Source organism: Acytostelium subglobosum, assembly GCF_000787575.1.
Source record: "Acytostelium subglobosum LB1 DNA, scaffold: scaffold7, whole genome shotgun sequence".
Lineage (NCBI taxonomy): Eukaryota > Evosea > Eumycetozoa > Acytosteliales > Acytosteliaceae > Acytostelium > Acytostelium subglobosum.
The window spans coordinates 354,218-375,506 of NW_012236526.1; the positions used below are offsets into that span (position 1 = coordinate 354,218).

The following is a 21,289-nucleotide window of genomic DNA, read 5'->3' on the forward strand; positions in this document are numbered from 1 at the left end:
GTGCCTACCAATCAGAGCTTGTTTATGTATTGCAACTCCTTGCGGAGTGAGTGGAACTTGGTCTGGAACTTGGCGGAATTGATGAATTCCAGAGTGTCCAATCGCATCTGGCTGATGACCTTGTCAGAGCAATCCTTGAGTGATATCTCTTTAGAGAGAACTGGGTCGAAGCGGTAGTATGATACATTGGCCGAGTGATGCTTGGCCAAATCCGACTTGATCTCTTTGTGCAATTGATGTGAGTTGGTGACGTCGAGCAGTGTCTTGAGAACACTGGTCTGCTCAAAGATACTGCTGGTGATCTGCTCAGTGACAGTATCTATCTTCTTCATCATTGCATTCTTCTTGGACTTTGGCTTCTCGATTGGTATCGTCTTTGAGTTGTAACGTCCAGTTCCAATTGATATGATTATCAAGTGAGTTTCTTGTCCCCACAAGTCATGTGCCTCATCAATTGCATTCATTGTTGGGTTATTATTCTTGAATCCTCCATCAACGAATGTATAGTCGCCGACTTGATTGGTACAAGGTTAGTATGGTCTCAAGCATGCATCGAATGATAGTTCGATGACATACCCTTGGGTGATTCGAACAAGAGTGGTACAGCAGATGTTGCTCGCAGTGCATCGACCACAGAGATATTCTCGAATGAGTTGCCAGAGGTAGACATCACTGAACGTCCTTTGGCCAACTTTCTAGTCTCATTGACATAGTTGGATAGGACATATGGGAGATAGGGTTCGGACAATCCATGCTTCTTGGCACATACTGACACGAACGCCCTCCTCTCTGGTAAGAATGTCCTGATTGGTGACGATGGGAATCGTTTGGACAGCTCACCATGCATCAACTTTGAGTTGGCAAGTGATCCATTCCTTATGTTCTTACAAGAGACTGGAAGTACCTGTGTGATTGTTCAGTTAGTGACAAAGTCTGATGATGGAATGATTGATAATGAATGTGGCTTGTCCAACCTTTGTACCCAGTTCCTTGTATATAATCTCTAGATCCTTGTTGGAAAGCTTATTAAGCTTGCCAAGCATAAGGATACCTCCAGTGGACGTTCCTCCAAACAGATCGCCAACCTCTGAAATGTTGACTCCTAGCATGTCTTCAAAGTACTGCAACATTTGAATTGAGATCAATCCTCTAAATCCACCTCCATCCATTGTGACAATAACCTTGACCTTATCCATTGGTAGTGGATTGTCACCACCAGCACCTTCCAACAACAATGGACGTGGCACTGCACCCGGACCAGGAGCATTGGGCAAGGGCTTTGGCCACTTGTTCGCCAATGCTGCAGAGTCAGGAGATGAGTGTTCGGTAAGTGTCAAGTTTAGCAACTGTTGTTGTTGTTTCAATATTTGATCAATCTGTGCCTGTTGTTTCTGTTGTTGTTGAACAATATGTTCCAACATCTTGTTCTGGGTCTGTAGCTGCGAGACTACATCCTCCAACTCGACCTTCTTCTTTGGAGTGAATGGCAAAGACATGGTTTGGTGTATATGTATTGATATATGTAATAACAATGAATGAATGAATGGATAGACTTATAAGTACCCTAAATGAATCTGATCAAAACCGTGTGTCCTGGTGATCAGGGCTAAGCCCCAATACCAACTGATCTTTATTTGAATTAGTTTTTGATCAATGCATCCCAGCGAATGTCGTTGGAATGATGGCATGAAACCCCATCACCACACAGATACGTGATGGACAAGCTCGGTTTTGATCAGGATCTCGGTACAGTGTAAACCTTACAAGATAATGTGACAGACCGACTCTAATCAATCACATAACTTTATTAACTCAGCTCTAGTGAGGAGGGGGCAACAATGTTGCCAATATACAATAGGTTCCAAAGACAAAGAGTTAGGATAGGAGCCGACTCGAGTAAAGGATGATGACGGTTCACCAAACTTCGGAATAATCCAATCTTTTTCTTGGCATGAGGTACCAGCTGGGGCACCAAGTGCAGAGAGTATTGAGGAGTAGTTGGTTGGTAATTATAATTATAACAAGCAATCAATGGGTAGACTGCCCTTGAACTATATCCAATTCTCCTTTTGTATCCTCTCTCTCTCCAGAATAAACTTCCCAACTTTATATTTCTGTGATTCGTCCTTGGCAAACTCCTAAGATTGATTGTTAGAATGGACAATATCCACCTTCCTTGAGATATCATATGACTTACATATTTCCATCCAAGTTGTTCATCACACTGTACACAATATATATCTGCGACGACGTGCATACCTGTCAACAGGTTCCTATCTTCACTCTCGCCAACAATAACATTTACACTGTTTGATTTGGTTGGTCCACCGGATGGATGTTAGCAAGAGAACTGTTGTGAGACACATCATTGCCCAAATATACACATACCATTCACCAAAGAGGAAGGCTTGTCCATACTTCCCTGTGAACTCCTAAACAAGTTTGATTGATTGATGTGAATGATTAGTGTTTGAGCATCTATTATGATGTGTTGGAAACACTTACAGTTGATATCAAATGATCATTCAGCGCAAGATGTACTTTACACTTCTTGCAACTGAATATGCTGGCACCTGACAAATAGTACATAAACACCTTGCCCATTTCTTTATATTTATCTTATCTCTCTTCTCTCTCTTGTTATATATATATATGATCTTATTTTAGTTGTAATGTATTGTGATGAATGGGACAGAATGACTGTCTGAATGACTGATTGAATGACTCAATTACTGACTGATCGTTCCAATCTCTATCGTTGTTGGGTCGGCATAGTAATCAATGTGCTGGGAGGAATGAACATAACCTATTAATTATTAATTATTATTATTTATATATTTCAATCAAGATGTTGTTGTGTTGTTGAGTGAATCGAAATGAGAGAGCGAGGTGGAGATGTAGTTGTTGTTGGGTGGAGAGAGGTGAAAGAGGGTTGTGTTTTGTTGGGAGGTTCACACGTGATCTCATATTGATTTTTTAATTCAGTTTGTTTTGGCGAATCATTGGATCAGTTTACACATTCCCAAAGAGAGGCAGAGATAGAGAGATACACTGTACAGTGTGTTGATTGATTTAGTTAAAGTAGTTGGGAATACCAACTGTTGATACATAATACAAGACCTTGAGATTATAAGGTCTGGCTTCGAAATATAGCAAATGAATGAAAGAATTATTGACTGATTAACAGTTAACTGTTTGATGGATGATGACCGCGCAGGGTATACTGGCTATGTCGTTGATGATGATGACTGATCTTGCGATAGGTCGTGATGAGATAGTTGAGTGCAGACTCTAACGATTTCATCAGCAATTCAAGTATTGATACACCAAGTACGATGATGGTGCGATGTCCACCACGCACGCTGCCATTCATCAGGAACGATGCGACGTACAGTAGACCAACTATACCAATGATAAAGAATGGGGTGGTCAGGAGCAAGAAGATGAATGCTGTTAACGTCGACAGGGATAGGGCAGACAGCACCACCAAGAAGCAGATGACACTGACAAAGAATGGGATGGAGGCACTGAGCAGGAAGGGCAGGACAGCCAGACGCACCAGTAGTGAGAGCAAGCCCGGACGTCCAGAGGGGTCGTCGTGGACGCGTCCATTGCTGCCCGCGCTGGATGAAGGCGGCGATTCATTGATGGCCACCAGCGACACCTTGCGTGATATCTTTGACCATTGTTGAAGCAGGAGTTGTAAAGGATTGAATGATGGCGGTGATGAGTGTGATTCCGAGTTGGGGTTCGAGTCCAACTCATTGTCCATCAAGTGATGGTATTGATATTGATGATTTGGATTATGTTGATGTTGAAGATGATGTTGTCTGTAGTTGAGGCAGATGTCGCAGTCTAGATGATATGTTGTCTTGTTGTTGTTAATGTCGGCCTCATCAGTAGTATGTTGTTGATGTAGTTGATGTTGTTCGCGGTTATAGGAGGGTGTGCTATTGCCTCCGCCACCGCCGCCACTGAATGATAAAGATGATGAAGTATGTGTTGGTGATGTGTAGGGAGGTGATGAGGATGATGATGGTGATGAAGGTGATCTATGTAACTTTGGTGATGTATGTTGATGATGTTGATGATTCAGTTGACTGTTTGGCGGAGAGGACTGCATGCCAAGTGAAGCCGTGGACGTTGCAACTGAGCCATCCACCAGCGGCTTGAAGTAATACATTGATTTTAGATCCAACTCCTCCTCCTCTACCAAGTGATCCATGAGCATGTCGGCCTCGTCATCGCCATCGTCATCATCGTCCGAGTATCCATAGTCGTCGTCATCCTCGTCGTCGTCTTCATCATCATCGTGTGACAACAAAAAGTTCTTGAATGATTGATTATAGGATGATAATGTCGAGGATAGACTATTACTCATTGATGAAGAGGTAACTGTTGCTGGTGCACCATGTCCACTCCTTCCTCTATTATTATTATTTAACAAAGTACTACTACTACCACTCCATCTCCTATCTCCGACTCCACTATACATCGTAGTGTCAACTGAGGCTGTTTCAATTGACATCTTTTTCTATTTGGTATTAATAATAATATTGATTGATTGATTGATTGATTGATTGACTGAATGAATGAATGTTCGTATGAATGATTGATGAATGAGTAATGCAACTCAACAACAAAGTATCTGTTTGTATGTATGTATGATTTAATACATATATAAATGGAGAGAGTTAATTAATTATGTGTTTGTATGTGCAGGTAGCTCTCGGTGTCAAAGGGTAGGGTAGAGTAAGTTATGGTAACTGCATTCTTTCTCTTGGGTGATGTATGTACTATCACATCAAGGAGTGAGTTGCTAAAGGATGGAGATGGCTGACAGACTGGAACAACAACACTCATTCTCTATCACTCATTCACCAACTCAAACAACCACTCATACTTCAGCACTTTAACAAACTGACACACACACACACACACACTCAACTTAAGATCACTCACCCACCACCCCCTCACACCTCACCCACTGATATCGGGGCATCAGTGTGATTTGATTGCCAGGATCGGGTGTGTGGTGTTGGTTGGTTCATAATGAATGATTTGTATGAGTACGTGTAACTTCATTTATCTTATATCCAAAGAAGGTGTATGTTGGTGCTCTGCAGGGGCTTGTTGTTGGGCCTCACACACTCCCCCAATCATACTGGCCACCTCTGTCTTGGTTGATGATTGATGAGCAAGGTAATAAAGTATCCAACGATTGTATTCAACTAAACTCATTTAGGTTTGGTTGGTTGGCTGGCTGGCTGTTGATGTGATATGATTGATGAAGAGGATGGAGGATAGTGGATGGATGGATAATGTAGTTGGATGTGGAAGTCATGTAATGTCTTTGAGAATATGTGGGTTATGACACCGATGTAAATGACAACCTTGGTAGCGCTGAAACGTCGCCCGGCTAGGAGTGGACATCGATACGTCCAGCGGAGCAGACGTGACATTCACTGCTGGGGATGACCTCGGTTTGGTTGATGCTGTGTGTCGTGTTGCAGAAGTGGCACTTGAGGTAGCTGAGGTCCTTGATGACCTCCTGGGTGCTGGAGCAGAGGCGCACGGGACGGCCGCATGGACAGCCCGTCAGCTGGGAATCGTTGAGAGAATTGGTTGATTTACATTGCGGACATATATACATTGGTAACGATTCATTGCGACACTGCTGCTGCTTACATGTGGCCAACTGTCGCTCATACTTGGCGCGCTCCTCTGTCGCCAACAGTTGCTGTTGTTGCTGGCCGCGCACCACCTCGAGCAGCTTGGCTGCCACGCCATAGTTGCGCGAGTCAAAGTTGTAGCGAATGGCCATCCTCGCGCATACCATCCTATGCTGTTGTTGCAGTGGTATTCCGACCAGGAAGCGAGACAACAAACATATGTAGTCGGTTATTTTCTTGATAGAGTCCACACTATTCATCGTGAGTTGACGTTCCAGTGTGGCTATCTTATCCAAAATGCCCAGCGCCACTCTATATCCCATGCAGAATACTATATCCTTTTGAATGGCCTGTGTATTCGATGATGATGACTTGACTGTATCCATGGATGAGATGTTAGTACAACCGCGAGCTCATCAATATTGAATGGCGCGCTATTCACTTACCCATTTGTTGGATACACTGATCGAGGTAGACCTTGGATTGCTTGAATTGTCCTTGTTCTAAATATTGTATACATTGTCGCATGGCATCCAGTCCAGGTGGCTGGTTGGCTTTGGATGGGGACAGTGGCGATGTGATGGCAGTGGGATCTTGACTGGTCTGATTGGGGCCAGGTGATGTATAGATCGATGTCGATGAGGAGGATGGAGTGAGAGTAGTTTGTACAGGTGATGCAAAGAAGATGTCGCCCACTGAATCTTGGATTGGCTTGGATGATGGTCTGGTACCCCTGGATCGTATTGTCATACTCTTCTCATGTGGCCTAACAATACCAGGCGTCGAATCAAAGTTGAGCAAAGATGGTTCCCTCACCATCGTTGGCTCAATCGGCTTCTCGCGTATCACTACCTGTATCGCTGGTTTCACCGAGCTGATGATTGAATGAGTGGATTGTTAACAAGATGTCTGTGTGCTTTGTCATTATCAAGATTGATGTACATACTGATCCTCATCACTGTCGGTAAAGTGATCGAATGATGAGTCGAGTGAGCCTGCCGAAGAGGCAACATGGGAGTGTTTGCCAGAGGATGTGTCCATGGGAGCAAGTGTATCTTCCCGTTTCGCTTGAGTGTCTGCCGCGGCAGCATTTTGTTGTTGTTGCACTTGTTGATGATGTTTGGCATCCTCCTTCTTATCCTTCTTTGATTTAGACGACGACTCCTTCTTGTCATCCTTTCTAGCCATCAATTTGCCTGTGAGCGTTTCGATCGATGCCAAAGACGACATCCTCTTCACCTCCTTTGGGTTGACCTCTGGCGATGTATCCGTCCTCTCGAACGAGTGTGACTTCTCATCCTTCAACCTGAAAGAGTCCATTGAGTCTGTTGATGACCTGATGCCATTGTGTTTCCCTGTGAAGATAGCTTGTTAGCAAGGTCAATTAGTCAATCAAAGTAGTCAGGTTACTTACATGTCAAGGCTCTAAAGAATAGACCAGTCATGGGCTTAAGGATTGCATCCATCTCGTGAGGTCTTTTGGTGGCTTGTGTCCACTTTTTGAATTGCTTCATTGTGATCTTGCCCGTCTTCTCCTTGTCAATGATGTCGTAGAGAGTTTCGAATGTGCTGATGATCGATGTGACAGCAAGTCGCGCTGTCAGTGTGTCCATGGTGCGCGGATCGGGCTTGCCATTCTTTGGCGACTCGGTTGCCAGCTGTGGCTGCGCGCTGGCCGGCTCCACATCAATGTCAATCTCATCCTCCTTGGTCTGATTCTGTAGTATCCAAGAAGTTATCACCTCTACCTGCGAGCCCTGGCCCTTTGTGCCATTCTCTGTTGCCTTCAACGCTTGGTTCACCTTAAGTTTGCTAAAGCCCATATCAATCAGTTGCTGTACAATTGGATCCTCAACCTTTGATGTTGACGATGAGAAGGACTGTGTAGATTCTCTCAAAGGTACATCGACCTGCTCCTCCAAAGTGATAACGCTCAACACCTGCAAGTCATCCCTTGTTATAATATCATCATCATCAACATCCAAGAACCTATAAATGACTATTATGAATGGATCAGTGAGCGAGCGAGCGAGCGAGGTGATCGAGGAAAGGATGTTGGCAACATACGGGCTGCTTTCTCCTTGTCTGGCGCCTTGCCACAGACAGTCATTGATTGCATAAAGTCGTCGAGAGTGATCATGCCAGTCTTCTTGGTGTCAAACAGTGAGAATAGACGATCGCCCAGTGGACTTGGTATAAGATGGAATCTCTTGAATCCATCCTTATCAACAATTCGCACCTTCTTCACCACCGATGATATATCATTGAATAACAATGTAATCTTCTCTGCCTCATTCACCTCCACTATAGTATGGTATTATTAGAATGATGATATTTGAATGAATGAATGAATGAATGAATGAATTAATGAATAAATGAAACCTACACTTCTTTGATAGTTTCTTGCTTTGTACTCCTCCCATTTAAGTTTATTTGTTATCTGCCTTTTTCCTGGAGGGTACTAAATATAAATATATATTATATATGTTATAATATTAAGGTGATGGTGATGATCAATCAATCAAATCAATGATGCTGATGATGCTGGTGATTATCTCAAAGAGCTAAGCATTCATTCAATGTTCAGTGTATGTGTGAGTGAGTGAGTGAGTGAATGAGAAAGAGAGGGACCACCTCTCTAAAGAGTGCGTGAGAGTGAGTGAGTGAGTGAGTGATAGAGAAGAGAGATTAGATAGGAAGAGTCACACATCACACATACACATAAGCAACAACATCCTTTCACTCTTCACCCAAACAAACAATCAAGCCACGACCACATCTATAAATGTGATGGATGATTGATTGTGTGTGATTTTGTTGAGATCACAATAACATATTAAGAGTTATTTGAATCCATAGATACAACCCCCTTTGTCCCTGGTCAACAATAACCCAATGTGACATGTCAAGAGTCAACCCAAGTTTTATTAATTTGTTTGATCAATCAAATGATAACTAAAATGTTCTCTCTCCTGAGAGTTCATCATTAGGAACTTTGAAAGTTAGAGTTAGTATCTGAGACTCATTTCTCCTAGGTCCTAAATAAATATCTATCTTTTGACACAAACTTGAACAAACAGTTTGGGTAACTCAAAGTCTTGAGTTTGAAAAAATGATCACTTGGTGCACCGTCATCAGTCAGCTGACAATGACTAATCTGACTTCATTGGAAAGTATATAAGAACCCAACTAGTCATCATTCAATTCAATCCAACGTACTTAACCAAACAAATACAAACAAAGTAATAATAATAATAATAATCAATAATCAATTTAGAAAATGGCTGTATTAATACCAATTGGATTGGCATCAGTATTAATAAGTGGAAAATTAGTACATAATAAGTACAAAGAGTTTAAAACATTACATAATGATAAGTATGATATTGTAATAGATATCAAGAATTTAAAACAAGTTATAAATGATGGATGGTCCGTTTCACAACCAATCTATGATGAGTACATCAAAATGATACAAGGTGAGAGAGGCACACTCAAGGAGCTCACCGACAAATTCCTTGGTATCCTCGGTGTCAACAACAACAATGGTGCGCCCAACGACCATCCAGATGACGCTGTCAGGGCTGGACCAATCGAACAAGGTAAAGTTAACTTAACATTGATGGATGGTCACCTTGTAACGATCATTCACTAACTCACTCACTCAATCAATATATCATTTTAGCCAAGATCCAAAAGAATGAAATGGAAGTATCAGGATACTCCACAATGTGTATACTTGGATCGTTTAATAAGGGAAAAAGTTATATCCTTTCAAGGATATTCGGCCTCAACTTTGAGAGCTCATCGTTTAGCCATACTGTTGGTATAAGTGTTGTAATGTCAAGAGGTGACAATGATATGACTCAGAACATCATTGGTCTTGACACAAAGGGTTCCCAACAGGCCGTGGTGGGTGGTACCAAAGAAGGCCTGACCGAAGCCGGCTCAACCGAGCACTTTTTAAAATGCCTCTCATTCTACCTGTCCGATGTTATCTTGATTGTAGTCGACCGCCTGACCACCGAGGACCAGGTATACATCCACCAGATGAAGTATATGCTCAAGAAGGAGAAGAACACCACCAAGAGGATAATCGTCGTCCACAACCTTCCAAAGGTGACTACCTTGGAGCAGATGGATCAAGTGATCAAGGAGGACATTGTTGATTGCTGCAAGGCCAAGTTGAGTGATCCCAACCGTCCATACTGGGCCGAAGAGGATCATACCAAGCACGTTGTCCTGGCACACGATGAGAGACTGAACAAGTCACCCGCCGGCCTGCTCTACAACCAACGTACTATCCTCATGTTGAAGGAATGGCTCAAGGCTGCCGCGTCCGAAACCCTCAAGCCATTCAGACTGCTAGAGACCGTGGTGGAGTTCACCAATCAGCAGCTGGGCCGCTACTTCCGCTACACACAGCTGCCCAAGGTCACCTACAAGGACGACACCGTCATCAAATGTGAGACCAACATGAATGTGATCCCAGAGTATGCCGACCTCCAGTTCAACTTGATCGGCATCATGAATGAGAACAGCTCGCAGGTCAAGGCCAGGGTGGCCTACGATAAGAACCACTACTATATCAGTCTGTTCTGTCCGGGCTACGAGGCCAAGGATCTGCAGGCCCAAGCCAATCCGATTCCCAACGATCATGGAGTCAAGGTGGTCATCACATCCAAATCCAAGCTGACTGATCTGTTGCCACCAGGTGCCGAAACACTTCATTCGGACCTAGGCGAGGCCGACCTTGGTGCCCTCAAGTACGAATGTGTGTTGCCATGTCAACTGACATCAATGAATCCATCCAAGCGCCAGTACCAGAATGGTAACCTCTTCCTAGTCTATGATATCCTTCAAGATGAGGGACCAACATCACTCTTTGATTAATAAAGTGATTGTAATAGTAAACATTGAATGATTGATTGATTGAATGATTGATGGTGATTCATTGACTAGCATGGACTAGACATGAGACATAGTTGGTTCGAGTTTTGAGTTGATCATAGTCATTGAAGATCATCCAGGTATCATCACGGATTGAGTACTTGAAGTTCTTTCCTTTTCCACAGAGTTGAATGATGCCGTTGATGCTGGGCACGTATTGGAGTGAGTTGAAGTCCACTCCAGAAGGTGCCGAACACAGATCAGTTCGATGTTTGGTCGCCAATGATATGTGAAAGAATGCGCACGTGCCATCTACCATGTACAGCTTGTCATTGCCATCATAACAACATGATTTGAGTGATTTGTACTCAATGTTGTCCAGCCATACATGTGACTTTGTAGTGTGGATGTTGTACACGACGATCCTGTGATAGGGCGTTCGATTGTACATTCTCTCGGCCTCTCCACCAACTATGAACAACAGTCCATCGCGGTAGAAGCTGTAGGCTGAGGTCACATCGTCTGGCAGGTGGCCCACAGACCTGAACTGCCTGGTCTCGACATCGTAGCATGTGATCTTGTTGCAAGCGCTACCCAAGATCTTGCCGCCACAGATGTAGATGTGTCGCGAGCCATCATAGCATGCTGAGACACCAGTATGTCGCGTCATGCCCTCAGCCGTCTCCAGTGTCCACTGTCGATCAATGAGTGAGAACATTGCATATTGACCAGATGCATCGCCAAACACATATACATAACCACGAGCATTGACAACTGCAGCCGGTGCGATCACCGACTCTAGCTCAAGGCCACCGTCCGTCACCGTCCACTCGGCAGACACTGGGGAGAGCAAATAAGTGCAATCATCAGAGTCACTGAACGAGAGTACCTGGTCAAGCTCGGCAACACTCTGCGCAGACTCTAGTAGTGTGATGGTTGATCTCATCTGCCTCTTGATGTCCTCCAGGAGCATTGTGTCCACCAGGAGTGTGTACGCCAGAGTTGGTTTGAATGATGCCGTGGCAGGTGCGACCTGGTCAAGCCTATTCACAATCAACGTCAGAAGTTCATGATCATTGCTTGTTGTTGGCATCTCATCAGTCTCGGACGATGATGATGATGACGAAGGGAATGCCACGTCCATGAACTGTTCGAATGAGTGACTTTGTTTGATTGCCTGCACGAGATCATCTGTGTTGCAATCATTGAGTGCGTGGCCGACGCCGCCAATGCCGCCAGCTGTATTGTACACCCTCATAATGTCAGCAGCCTCCGAGACTGAACCCTTGATGGCCTTTGCAGCCTTGTCCATCTCGGCGATCATTGGTGATATGAGTCGATGCTCCTCCACAATGAAGTGTTCATGTAGTTGTCTAAAGTAGTCTGATGTCTCTTTGCAGGTCGTGTCCAGGGCAGAGTAGGATACAGCCATCTGCTTCATATTGAGCCAAAGGAATCGAAGTCTCTGTGCAAATGATTCATTATACCTTCGTTCCTTTATCATTGCTCTTATATTCTCTGCACTGTCCACATCATGTTTCTTATGACTGGACACCAGACACGATGAGCAAATAACCTGTCTACACTCCATGCACACAAACTTCTCTCGCTTACCATGTATTGAACATACATGTTGTTCCTTTATCTGTCCCTTTATTACTTCCATTATTATTATTATTATTGATACATTAAAAGGACAAAGTTTGAAGAAAAGGGGGTGAGGCTAAAGGACTCAGCCCAGGCCTCAGCCTAGCCCCCTGGTACATAAAGTGGTTCCAAGTTCATTCATTCATTTAAACATCCAGATACAATGAATAATAATAGCATACATTTAGTCTTCCACAATCACTTGTTGTGCAAGCAAATCTTTAGACATGTGAGCGATATACACAGACGATGGTGCAGTATTACATTACTAAGCAAAAGAAATGGTGAGTTACTAGAGCTTGATGATGTTGACAATGAAGGCTCCACTACCATCACCACATCCCTTCAAATTACTGGTACCACCAGCATCCAGTCAACGATTAAGGGTGTCGACCTCTATGCCAATGGCAACCTTTATGATATGCTCCTTTACAATGCCACTCAGATGTTCATTGAGGCGTTCGATAGAGTTGCCAGCAATTCAGTGTCTAGTGGCTACTCCGAGTTGCATACCAGCGACAGTAATAGCAACGACTACATCTACAACAATAAGTTGTTACAAGCTGCTGTGAAGCATAACAACGTCATCGCATTCAGGCATCTGATCAATCGCCCAAACATGTTCAACAAAGACCTGTTTGAAGCCAATGTCATCTTTGTCCACTGCAACATCAATACCCTCCAGTGGTACATCAATTGCCACGGCGGGTCGTTACCAATCCCCCTTGTTGCCTACCTCCCGATGGCAATGGACACTGGCAGCGAGCAGTTTGTGCGCTCAAACATCTCACGAGTCCAACAAGTCCTATCGAGGCAGCCGATGGCCATTACATCGCATTGAACTTAAAGTTTAAGAAGCGACGTGGTGTCCGCATTGGAATGCTTAGAATGCTTCACGAAGATTTCAACTGCCTCTTTGTTCTGCCGCGCCTTTGGCAGCCGGCGCTGGCCCACTCTGTCAAGTGCAACATGTTGGACAGTGTTCAGTACATCATTGATAACTTACCGGCACTAGATTTAGATAAATGGGGATACCGCATGTTCCTCCACAATACTGAAGGTCCTAATTCACTCAACACTTTGTTCACCCAATGCGCCAAAGATGGAAACATCGCCATTTTCCAGGAGCTCGCCAAGTCATCAGTTGGCGCCGAGTACCTCAAGACCATGCCCATGCGCTATGTCATCAGTGAGGCGATCGACCACGGTCACGAGGCATTCCTAAAGCACCTCTACCAACATCATGTTGGGAATGGTACCATCATGAAGACTTGGGAGGACATAATACCAAACTGTTTTATTAAGCCAGAGTTCAAACTTCGTGTGACCCCTTTGGCAGCTCTACGGAGCGGTGACACTGTGTGCGTAGAGAAACTCATTCATTCTATTGATGGATTGGATTCAGAGACGTGTTGCCGCATATCAAATTCGATGGCAACATTCATCGTCAGTCCGCGAATATTGCCATTCACATTCCACTACTACAACAACACCCTGTTGAACCTGATCAAAGCTGTGGGCCAGCCAGGCAGCAACATTACCTTGGACATGGTATGCCAGTTCGTAGTCAACTGCAGACCCATTGATCCAGAAGAAAATGTCAATGAGGCCATGAGATGCGCCGCTGGCCACTCGGCCGAATTGATGCGACTCCTGCGCTCTCACTACAATGCTAAGCTCGATAATCGATGTCTAGCACAATCGATGGAAAAGGGATGCCGCGAGACAATGGTTTCCTTTTCGAACAACTGAGCAAGCAAGATCTAGAAATGGTGAATCAAGAGTCTGGTGTTGGTGCTGCAGTATGCAATTATATATCTGCTAGATCATTGGATGATGTCAAGTACATGTTGGAGCACATCGGCAATGTCAAGGCAAACCCAGTCCTATGTGAATGGGCCGCTCTCAGTGACCATATAGAGGTGTTTGAACACGTCATTAGCCTGTTCACACTGGACCAACTGGAGGATGATGCTGTGGATTGTATCATCACGCAAACACTCACTCGCGATAGGAATCATCTTGGCTTTCTCCAGGCTTTTCTCAAGCACTATGGACTCAGTAGTACCATTTTACGACCAACTACCGAGACACTTCACAACATGGTCATATACAACTCTCATCACACCTTGGACTACTACTTCAACACGCCATCATTCACCAACATGTCCCAGTCAGAGCGACTGAGCATCATCCACTCAATCAAGGACAAAGGATATGAGTATGGAACAACTCGAGTGATTAAACTATGCAATGACCAGATCAATGCAATCTCCTATTCATAGATATATATACATGTATGTGTATTGTGTTGTGAACAAGTACCCTTGGTAACAAAGGGGACTTGGATGTCACCTGGTTGGATATCGCCAAACAGGTAGGTGAGATAGATGGAGGTTGATTGGTTGGAACCAATCCAACGTGAATGAATGAATGAATGTTTGAATGTTTGATCGACTACAGCTGTTCATTGCTGACAATGTCTTCGCCATGTATCTCGTTTGCCGCTCGATGTACTGTGGTCTGCCTCTTGGTGGCCTGCCCGCGGCCATTATCTTGGCTGCGTTGTTTCCTCTTTGAACTGTGCGCCATGTTACTCAGGCTGGTGTATGTTTTGCTGATGCTGCTGTTGCTGTTGCTGCTGCTGTGTGTGTTGCTGTGGTTGTTGCCGTCATCATTGCCCTCAATCATTCTACCATTAATAAATTTATCTTGAACCTGACAGAAGTCCTCTGGATTGGTTGTAGTAGTCGCAATAGCAGTTGTCCTCCTTCTATTGCTCGAGATCACAGTGGCTGTATGCTTGTTGTTGCTCCTGCTGCTGCTCGATTGATGTTGCTCGCTGACCACTGTCTCAATGACAACTCGCATGTCATCCTGTTTACCTTGCCCCTTGGCCCGGGTGTGTGGCCGCTCCAGTGGGTGCTCCTGCTCTCTTGCCAGTAGAGTTACGTGTGCCAGTGTCTGTAACTTTGCATGCTGCGCCTCTGCATGTGCCTGTGCCTCTGCATGTGCCTGTGCCTCTGCATGTGCCTGTGCCTCTGCCTGTGCCTGTCGTGACTGTGATCGCGTACCCGTCTTGTATTGCTGTTGCCAAACCAATTCGGGTAAATTAATCTGCATCTGGTCCATCTGTTGTGTCGCTTGCTCCTTCGCCTTCCTATGCTCGACTATAGTCTCAGGCCGCTGCACTTGTCTAGTCCTATTAGTCCTCGGTCTATAATCCCACTTAATTGGCTCTTGCTCTCTGCTCTGCACTACTTCCTCCTGCTGCTCCACTATTAGATTGGGCTCATGCTCATTCATCTCCTCCATTTCCTCCTTCTCTTGCACCTGCTCCTGTTCCTGCTCCTGCCCATTTACCTGCTCCTGCACAAGTTCCTGCTCCTGCTCCTGCTCCTGCTCCTGATCCTGCTCCTGCTCCTGATCCTGATCCTGCTCCTGATCCTGCTCCTGCTTCTGAGCTATACATTCCTGTTGCCCCTGAGTCTCTTGAGACTTTGGAAGCTCAAGAGGCTCTGGAAGCTCTTGAGGTTCTTGAGGCTCTTGTTGCCCTTGATTCTCTTGAGGTTTTGGGAGCTCAAGTGGCTCTGGAAGCTCAAGAGGCTCTTGAGGATCTTGAGGCTGTGGAAGCTCAAGATGTTCCTCAAGCTCTTGTACAAGTACAACCACTTGTTGATCCGGAACGGAACAAACCATATCATTGACTACATCCTGCTTCTCCTTCACTTTTTCTTGCTCCTGCTCCTGCTCTTGCTTCTGCTCCTGCTCACTATCCTTATTCATCTCCTGATCGTTAGTTAAACATGTACTGGTACTACTCTGCTGACTGGTACTAATGATGTTGTTGTTGTCGTCGCTGTCATTATCTTTGTTATCCACGCTGTCATTGTTATCCATGCTGTCCTTGTTGTCTATGCCATCCTTGTTGTTCATGCTGTCCGTGCTCTCTTTGATGCCCATGCTGTCCTTGTTGTCATTGTCGTCGTTACTATTATTTATATTCTTATCTACATTGTCTATACACACTTGCTCCACCTTGTCCACCTCCATTGGTTCATCCACTTCAATTGATTCGTTCACCTCAATTGGTTCATTCTCTGATGTTGTTGAAGCATTGGTCAAAGTTGTTGTTGTTGTCGAGGTGGTCGTGGTCGATGTGGTTGGCGCACCTGCCTCCTCAGCATCATCATCATCATCATCATTGATCGATATTTTGTCACCTTCTCCTGCGCTTGATTGCTGTTGCTCGTCGTCATCCTTGGATGTAAATGATGTGTCGCCGTCGTCGTATTGCTCGTGATGCAGTCGCTGCAAGAGGTTCTTGATGATCTCTCGCTTCTCGGGTATCTCCGAGGTGGGGAACCATTGAGGGCGGGACAGGGGCGTATCAAACTGCTTCTCGGGATTGCGACAGAACAGTTCCATGTAGTGCAGCAGGAACACGCCACAGTCGCTCAGGTTGTCCTGGCGCGGTACGTTGGCACGCACAAACGGCAGAGTCTTTGCATTGAACAACCGCTCGCCAATCGCACCGTTTGACGGGTCCGCCTTCTTATGCTTCCACTCCATCGACAGGTACTGTCTAATCTTGTTTGTGAGAGCTGTGCATTTCTGCACATTCAATGAGTCCAGGAATATGATCAGTGGGCGATTGGCCGACGTGCATGTTGCCGGGTCCTGTCCAACGAATGATATTATACACAATGTCCAATGGAAGCTAATCACGTGATGGAGGCGGCGATGATGTGTCAGTTGACTGGCCCATCCCATCCCATCCCATCCATGCTACTCCACCGTGCTACTTACTTCTCGCACACTGGAATGAATAAGAAGTCCTTTGAGAAGATGTCTGCATCGCGCGTCCACTTTGTAATCTTCTTGTAGGCTGCCTCCATGCTCTTCTTGAGCGTCAGATTGTTGTAGAAGAATGTGTTGAAGAAGTAGAATCGCTCGCGATCAGCCTCCTCCACATAGTGATCCCTTATGTAGCGCATGTAAAAGTCAATGATGGAGTCGTTCAAATACTGCTCTGGTTCCAAACGTCGCAAATCGCCTTGAGTGATCTTGACAATGTCACGTGCCAATGGATGCTCCTTTGGTGGAGGGTAACTCGCCATCACCTTATCGGGATCGAATCCCTCCCTTCAGTCAATGATTCATAGCTATGTTAGTGTCTGTCTTGTTCATTCGTTCGTTCGCTCATTCGATCAATCACTCACTCAATCAGTAATAACTTCATCCAATGTGATCGCTTCTCCAGGTGACCTCTGATTGCTGTGATATCCCTCTTCCTAATGTCATTCAACACTATACTATTGGGCAATCCCACGTCAACATCTATGAATGAGTGCAAGGCAAGGTCAATGTCAACGTCAAGGTCAAGGTCATGACCGGGATCAATCAATGAATGAACATACTCTTTACAGTTGTGGGATTATTTACCCAATGCTTGAAGAAGCTGAACTCCTTCGTGACGAGGAGTAGGTCCGACTTGCCCTTGAGCGAGGTGAAGGACATCTTTGTGAGATCTTCGTACTTGATTTGAATGCAGACCTCTGATTGACCTTTCCTCTGATGTCCTATTAATGCTCGCGTTGCTGTGATCTCGAGATGAAGCTCCTTGAACAGAACGGGCTTCTTCATTGGTGCAACGAAACCGTCAATCATGCAAACAGTCTCTGCCTGTAATAATATATTGCCATCGTCATCAAACATCTTGATTGGCTCTGTACTCTGTTTGGCCTCTTCCTCCTCCTCCTCCTTGGCCGAGGCTTCCAGCACTGATCTGATCTCTTGCAGATGTGCTTCGTGCTCGTCGTCCTCCAGATTGAGCGGGTTGTCCTGCGATGTTCCTCTCGTGTCTGACGACACGAGCACTGCATTGGCAATGCTGCTCCCACTGAGTGTACTAACTGAGCTGCTGGGACTGCCAAACAATGGTTTGCCAGGCGATCGACTATTATTAAGGTTGTGTGCACTGCGTGGTGGCGACATAGAGAGGCTGGGCACACCATATCGATCGAATTGAAAGCCAGACATGCCCCCCTGTACCGCCCTCCTTTGTCTCGTCTGCATCTGTTCTGTCTGTGTTGGCGTGTTGTGTATGCTTGTTACTTTATATTGTTGCTTATTATCTATATCTCTCTCTATGTGCATGCACACTCACACAAGTTATCTCTATCTCTATTTTCTCTATCTCTCTTTATCACGAATGTTTGAATGAGAGCTGAATGAAATGTAAGGGGGGTATCACACTTTTCAAACAAACAATCTAGATCAAATGGTGCACTTCATTCATTCATTCATTCATTCATTCAATCATTGTATTACAGATAGACAGATATAGATAGTTATAGTGAATGGATGCTGCTGCTGAGAAGGAGTTGGAGAAGCATGTGTTGAAACAACAGGCTTGGGATACATTGCCATCACATGCAAAGGCAATACTGGAGAACTCACCAACCAAGTGGAAACACTTCATCATCAAGTTCAGTATAAAGCATCAACTACGTTGGAAGACAAACATAATCAGAGACTATGTACAAGATGAGCGTATCTATTATCAAGAGATAATAAGATTATCTATTACCAACCTTGTAGTATGTTCATTCATTGCTCGAGTTACAACATTGATTGAGGCTAACAAACAAGCAATCATACAATAGTTATACCCATATCATATAGCCGATAAACTTGTTGGCATGCTCAATGTCACTGCATTCAAATACTACTCAATCATGATGTCTGAGATCATGGCCAATGGTAATCAATCAAGTTCATTAACAATGATGATGTGACACACCTCACCTGATACCCTTACTCATTCCTCAATCACTCAATCACTCAATCACAGCCAAGTCCTACGATGAACTACCAAACTTTACTGCAGTGGATTGTAAGTAGAGCATCCCCTGGACATCACAGACAGTCATCACTCACATTCAATCAATCAATCAATCAATCGACGAATGATATACGCTAAGGTCTCAGAGTATTGGGAATTGGAAGGAATCAGTATATCAATCTTATGAACAAGTATAGATCAAAGGGATTCTTATTCAAGAAGAAGAAGGATGTGATAAAGAGTCTGCTACCAAGCAACTCAGTGGAAAAGGCATTGGACTATTGGTGGATGCTCAATCGTGGTTGCAACTCAGCTGACGACGAGAGGAGCTGCACAGCAGAGGAACTGGCCATTTTGGAGGAGTTGGAAAGCTCGCCCAAGCAAGCTGGAATCTTTGATCGTGATGCTGCTCTCTCCCTGCTCACACGTGGACTCATCTTTGTCGACATTCCAATCTCCGACACGGATACTATTGCCGTGCCACCTCTGGAAGGATTCGTGATGAATAGAGTGTCTGGCGACTACTTTGAGAGTCTACTCTACAAGATATTCGTGTCGATCGATGAGAGGACCACTGTACAAACACTGGCAGAGCTACTTCAAATCGATGTCGAGCTCGTCAAACAAGCCGCATCACTCTACTGTCGACTGGGATTCGCCAAAAAGAAGAACCTTGAGCCACTCATCAACTCTGTATGTATCCTTACCCTACTTTGATTGATTGAGTAGTGCGCTAACCATTCATACATGGACCCAGACTGAGGAACAAGGTGATAGTAAATTCGTCAGGACGACTTGGCATCAAACCTGGATCAATTATAGTCAACAACAGCCAACCAATCCATCACTGGCTGCCATTCAGACGACTGGCGATCAATCAACCGCTAGCACAACGACAGACTCGTCATCGACAGACAGCACTGCAGTGATAAGGATTGGACTGATATTCGACTCATCAATCACGGCATTTCTGATGATGGGCAACCTTGGCTATGGACTCAAGAATCATGCTGTGACAATGTTTGAGGTTGGCAAGCTGTCCAATGAGGCACTCGACGACTTCCTTGGAGAGTTGGACAAGATTGACACGACAGAGTTTGTTGAACTCGAGGCCAAGAGATATGCTGCGTCGGCCATCGCACTGAGGGACACGATCAAATTCCTCAGATACAACGAGAAGATACCAAGCACACAGCATGGCCTCGATCTACTGAGTTGTGAGCGAATGAACAGTTTGGAAGAGGCAACGAGGATACGTGTTCTGAGCAAGAACTACTCGGTGCTTATATCAATGTCCCCATTCGCCACGGACAGTTGTCCAGTGATCAGTTGTGCTCCGCCACACTTTGGACCAGCGATCTACGAGATCCACAGTCTCTGGTTCAAGTTGTACCTCTACAACATCGTTGGCGCCGGACCCAACTCTGTCCTGCTGGCCAAGGGTCATCGACTCAAGAAGATCCCGGCAGTGTTTAGAGAGTGCGAGAAAGTCCGAGTGTGCTCGTTGGATCATGAATCAATCAATGTGAACCTTTCCCAGCTTCTTCCAACAGTCAACGAAACTCTACTATCATCGCCAGTGTTGGTACAGGCATTCTCCTACGTGCGCTTTGATAACAGTGGTAACAATCGATCGCGTTCCACACATGGCGAACATCAAACGATCAGAGAACAACAGACGGTAATTGACGTGCCATTCCCACTCGACCCGATCGATGATAGTGCCGTGCCCCCATCAACCGAGTCAGAATACACCGCCGACAACATGCACCTTCACCCGCTGGTCAGACGCATCGAGTCGTTGCTGAACCTGTCGCACAGCATCGGCTACATATCGATGCTGAGGAAGGATGTCCAGATACCCGACGAGAACACGATCCAGACGACATGGATCCCTTACAACGTATACTTTGGCGTGCCGATATTTGATGGAACGCTCAACAGACAGGTGTGCGACAAGATCGAGCGATACAACCTTTTGAACGAAGAGAACACCGACGCGCACAACAGTGCCAGCAGGATGCTGTCACTCAACATTCTTCGCTTCATCTCCAGCACCTGTCCGCCTGTGCATCCCGACCTGGACATCATCGATCAGACACGCATCAACACGACCCTGCCATCGACTCAGAACATCCCACTGCCGACACAGAACCTATCCTTTGTCAATGGCGTATTGGACCTATAAAGACTAGAGAGCCAGCCAGCCAGCCAGCCCTCTGGCATGCGCTGG

The 21,289-nt window shown here is 45.2% G+C and overlaps 11 protein-coding genes across 11 annotated transcripts; 5 read left to right on the forward strand and 6 right to left on the reverse strand.

Annotated features, from left to right (window-relative positions):
* Nucleotides 1-11: 11 nt before the first annotated feature.
* Nucleotides 12-1,496, reverse strand: SAMD00019534_040260 (hypothetical protein; the record flags this gene model as incomplete). Its single annotated transcript, XM_012900531.1, has 3 exons — nt 12-514; nt 577-904; nt 975-1,496. 3 exons carry the CDS (start codon nt 1,494-1,496, stop codon nt 12-14), a joined length of 1,353 nt encoding a protein of 450 aa, XP_012755985.1.
* A 555-nt stretch (nt 1,497-2,051) lies between these two features.
* On the reverse strand, nt 2,052-2,604 carry SAMD00019534_040270 (hypothetical protein; the record flags this gene model as incomplete). The annotated part of the gene is made up of 4 exons (XM_012900532.1): nt 2,052-2,138; nt 2,198-2,306; nt 2,389-2,432; nt 2,506-2,604. 4 exons carry the CDS (start codon nt 2,602-2,604, stop codon nt 2,052-2,054), a joined length of 339 nt encoding a protein of 112 aa, XP_012755986.1.
* Nucleotides 2,605-3,187: 583 nt separating this feature from the next.
* Nucleotides 3,188-4,381, reverse strand: SAMD00019534_040280 (hypothetical protein; the record flags this gene model as incomplete). Its single annotated transcript, XM_012900533.1, has 1 exon — nt 3,188-4,381. The coding sequence occupies one exon, from the start codon at nt 4,379-4,381 to the stop codon at nt 3,188-3,190; it is 1,194 nt and encodes a 397-aa protein (XP_012755987.1).
* A 1,038-nt stretch (nt 4,382-5,419) lies between these two features.
* On the reverse strand, nt 5,420-8,095 carry SAMD00019534_040290 (hypothetical protein; the record flags this gene model as incomplete). Its single annotated transcript, XM_012900534.1, has 6 exons — nt 5,420-6,048; nt 6,119-6,546; nt 6,619-6,997; nt 7,087-7,671; nt 7,740-7,976; nt 8,059-8,095. The coding sequence occupies 6 exons, from the start codon at nt 8,093-8,095 to the stop codon at nt 5,420-5,422; spliced, it is 2,295 nt and encodes a 764-aa protein (XP_012755988.1).
* A 1,046-nt stretch (nt 8,096-9,141) lies between these two features.
* On the forward strand, nt 9,142-10,565 carry SAMD00019534_040300 (hypothetical protein; the record flags this gene model as incomplete). Its single annotated transcript, XM_012900535.1, has 2 exons — nt 9,142-9,274; nt 9,358-10,565. The coding sequence occupies 2 exons, from the start codon at nt 9,142-9,144 to the stop codon at nt 10,563-10,565; spliced, it is 1,341 nt and encodes a 446-aa protein (XP_012755989.1).
* A 58-nt stretch (nt 10,566-10,623) lies between these two features.
* Nucleotides 10,624-12,003, reverse strand: SAMD00019534_040310 (hypothetical protein; the record flags this gene model as incomplete). Its single annotated transcript, XM_012900536.1, has 1 exon — nt 10,624-12,003. One exon carries the CDS (start codon nt 12,001-12,003, stop codon nt 10,624-10,626), a length of 1,380 nt encoding a protein of 459 aa, XP_012755990.1.
* A 369-nt stretch (nt 12,004-12,372) lies between these two features.
* On the forward strand, nt 12,373-13,050 carry SAMD00019534_040320 (hypothetical protein; the record flags this gene model as incomplete). Its single annotated transcript, XM_012900537.1, has 1 exon — nt 12,373-13,050. One exon carries the CDS (start codon nt 12,373-12,375, stop codon nt 13,048-13,050), a length of 678 nt encoding a protein of 225 aa, XP_012755991.1.
* A 47-nt stretch (nt 13,051-13,097) lies between these two features.
* Nucleotides 13,098-13,961, forward strand: SAMD00019534_040330 (hypothetical protein; the record flags this gene model as incomplete). Its single annotated transcript, XM_012900538.1, has 1 exon — nt 13,098-13,961. The coding sequence occupies one exon, from the start codon at nt 13,098-13,100 to the stop codon at nt 13,959-13,961; it is 864 nt and encodes a 287-aa protein (XP_012755992.1).
* A 17-nt stretch (nt 13,962-13,978) lies between these two features.
* SAMD00019534_040340 (hypothetical protein) lies at nt 13,979-14,494 on the forward strand (the record flags this gene model as incomplete). The annotated part of the gene is made up of 1 exon (XM_012900539.1): nt 13,979-14,494. The coding sequence occupies one exon, from the start codon at nt 13,979-13,981 to the stop codon at nt 14,492-14,494; it is 516 nt and encodes a 171-aa protein (XP_012755993.1).
* Nucleotides 14,495-14,666: 172 nt separating this feature from the next.
* SAMD00019534_040350 (hypothetical protein) lies at nt 14,667-18,251 on the reverse strand (the record flags this gene model as incomplete). The annotated part of the gene is made up of 4 exons (XM_012900540.1): nt 14,667-16,929; nt 17,019-17,354; nt 17,432-17,549; nt 17,630-18,251. 4 exons carry the CDS (start codon nt 18,249-18,251, stop codon nt 14,667-14,669), a joined length of 3,339 nt encoding a protein of 1,112 aa, XP_012755994.1.
* A 320-nt stretch (nt 18,252-18,571) lies between these two features.
* Nucleotides 18,572-21,244, forward strand: SAMD00019534_040360 (hypothetical protein; the record flags this gene model as incomplete). The annotated part of the gene is made up of 5 exons (XM_012900541.1): nt 18,572-18,811; nt 18,878-18,974; nt 19,066-19,107; nt 19,196-19,749; nt 19,889-21,244. The coding sequence occupies 5 exons, from the start codon at nt 18,572-18,574 to the stop codon at nt 21,242-21,244; spliced, it is 2,289 nt and encodes a 762-aa protein (XP_012755995.1).
* Between the last annotated feature and the right edge of the window lie 45 nt (nt 21,245-21,289).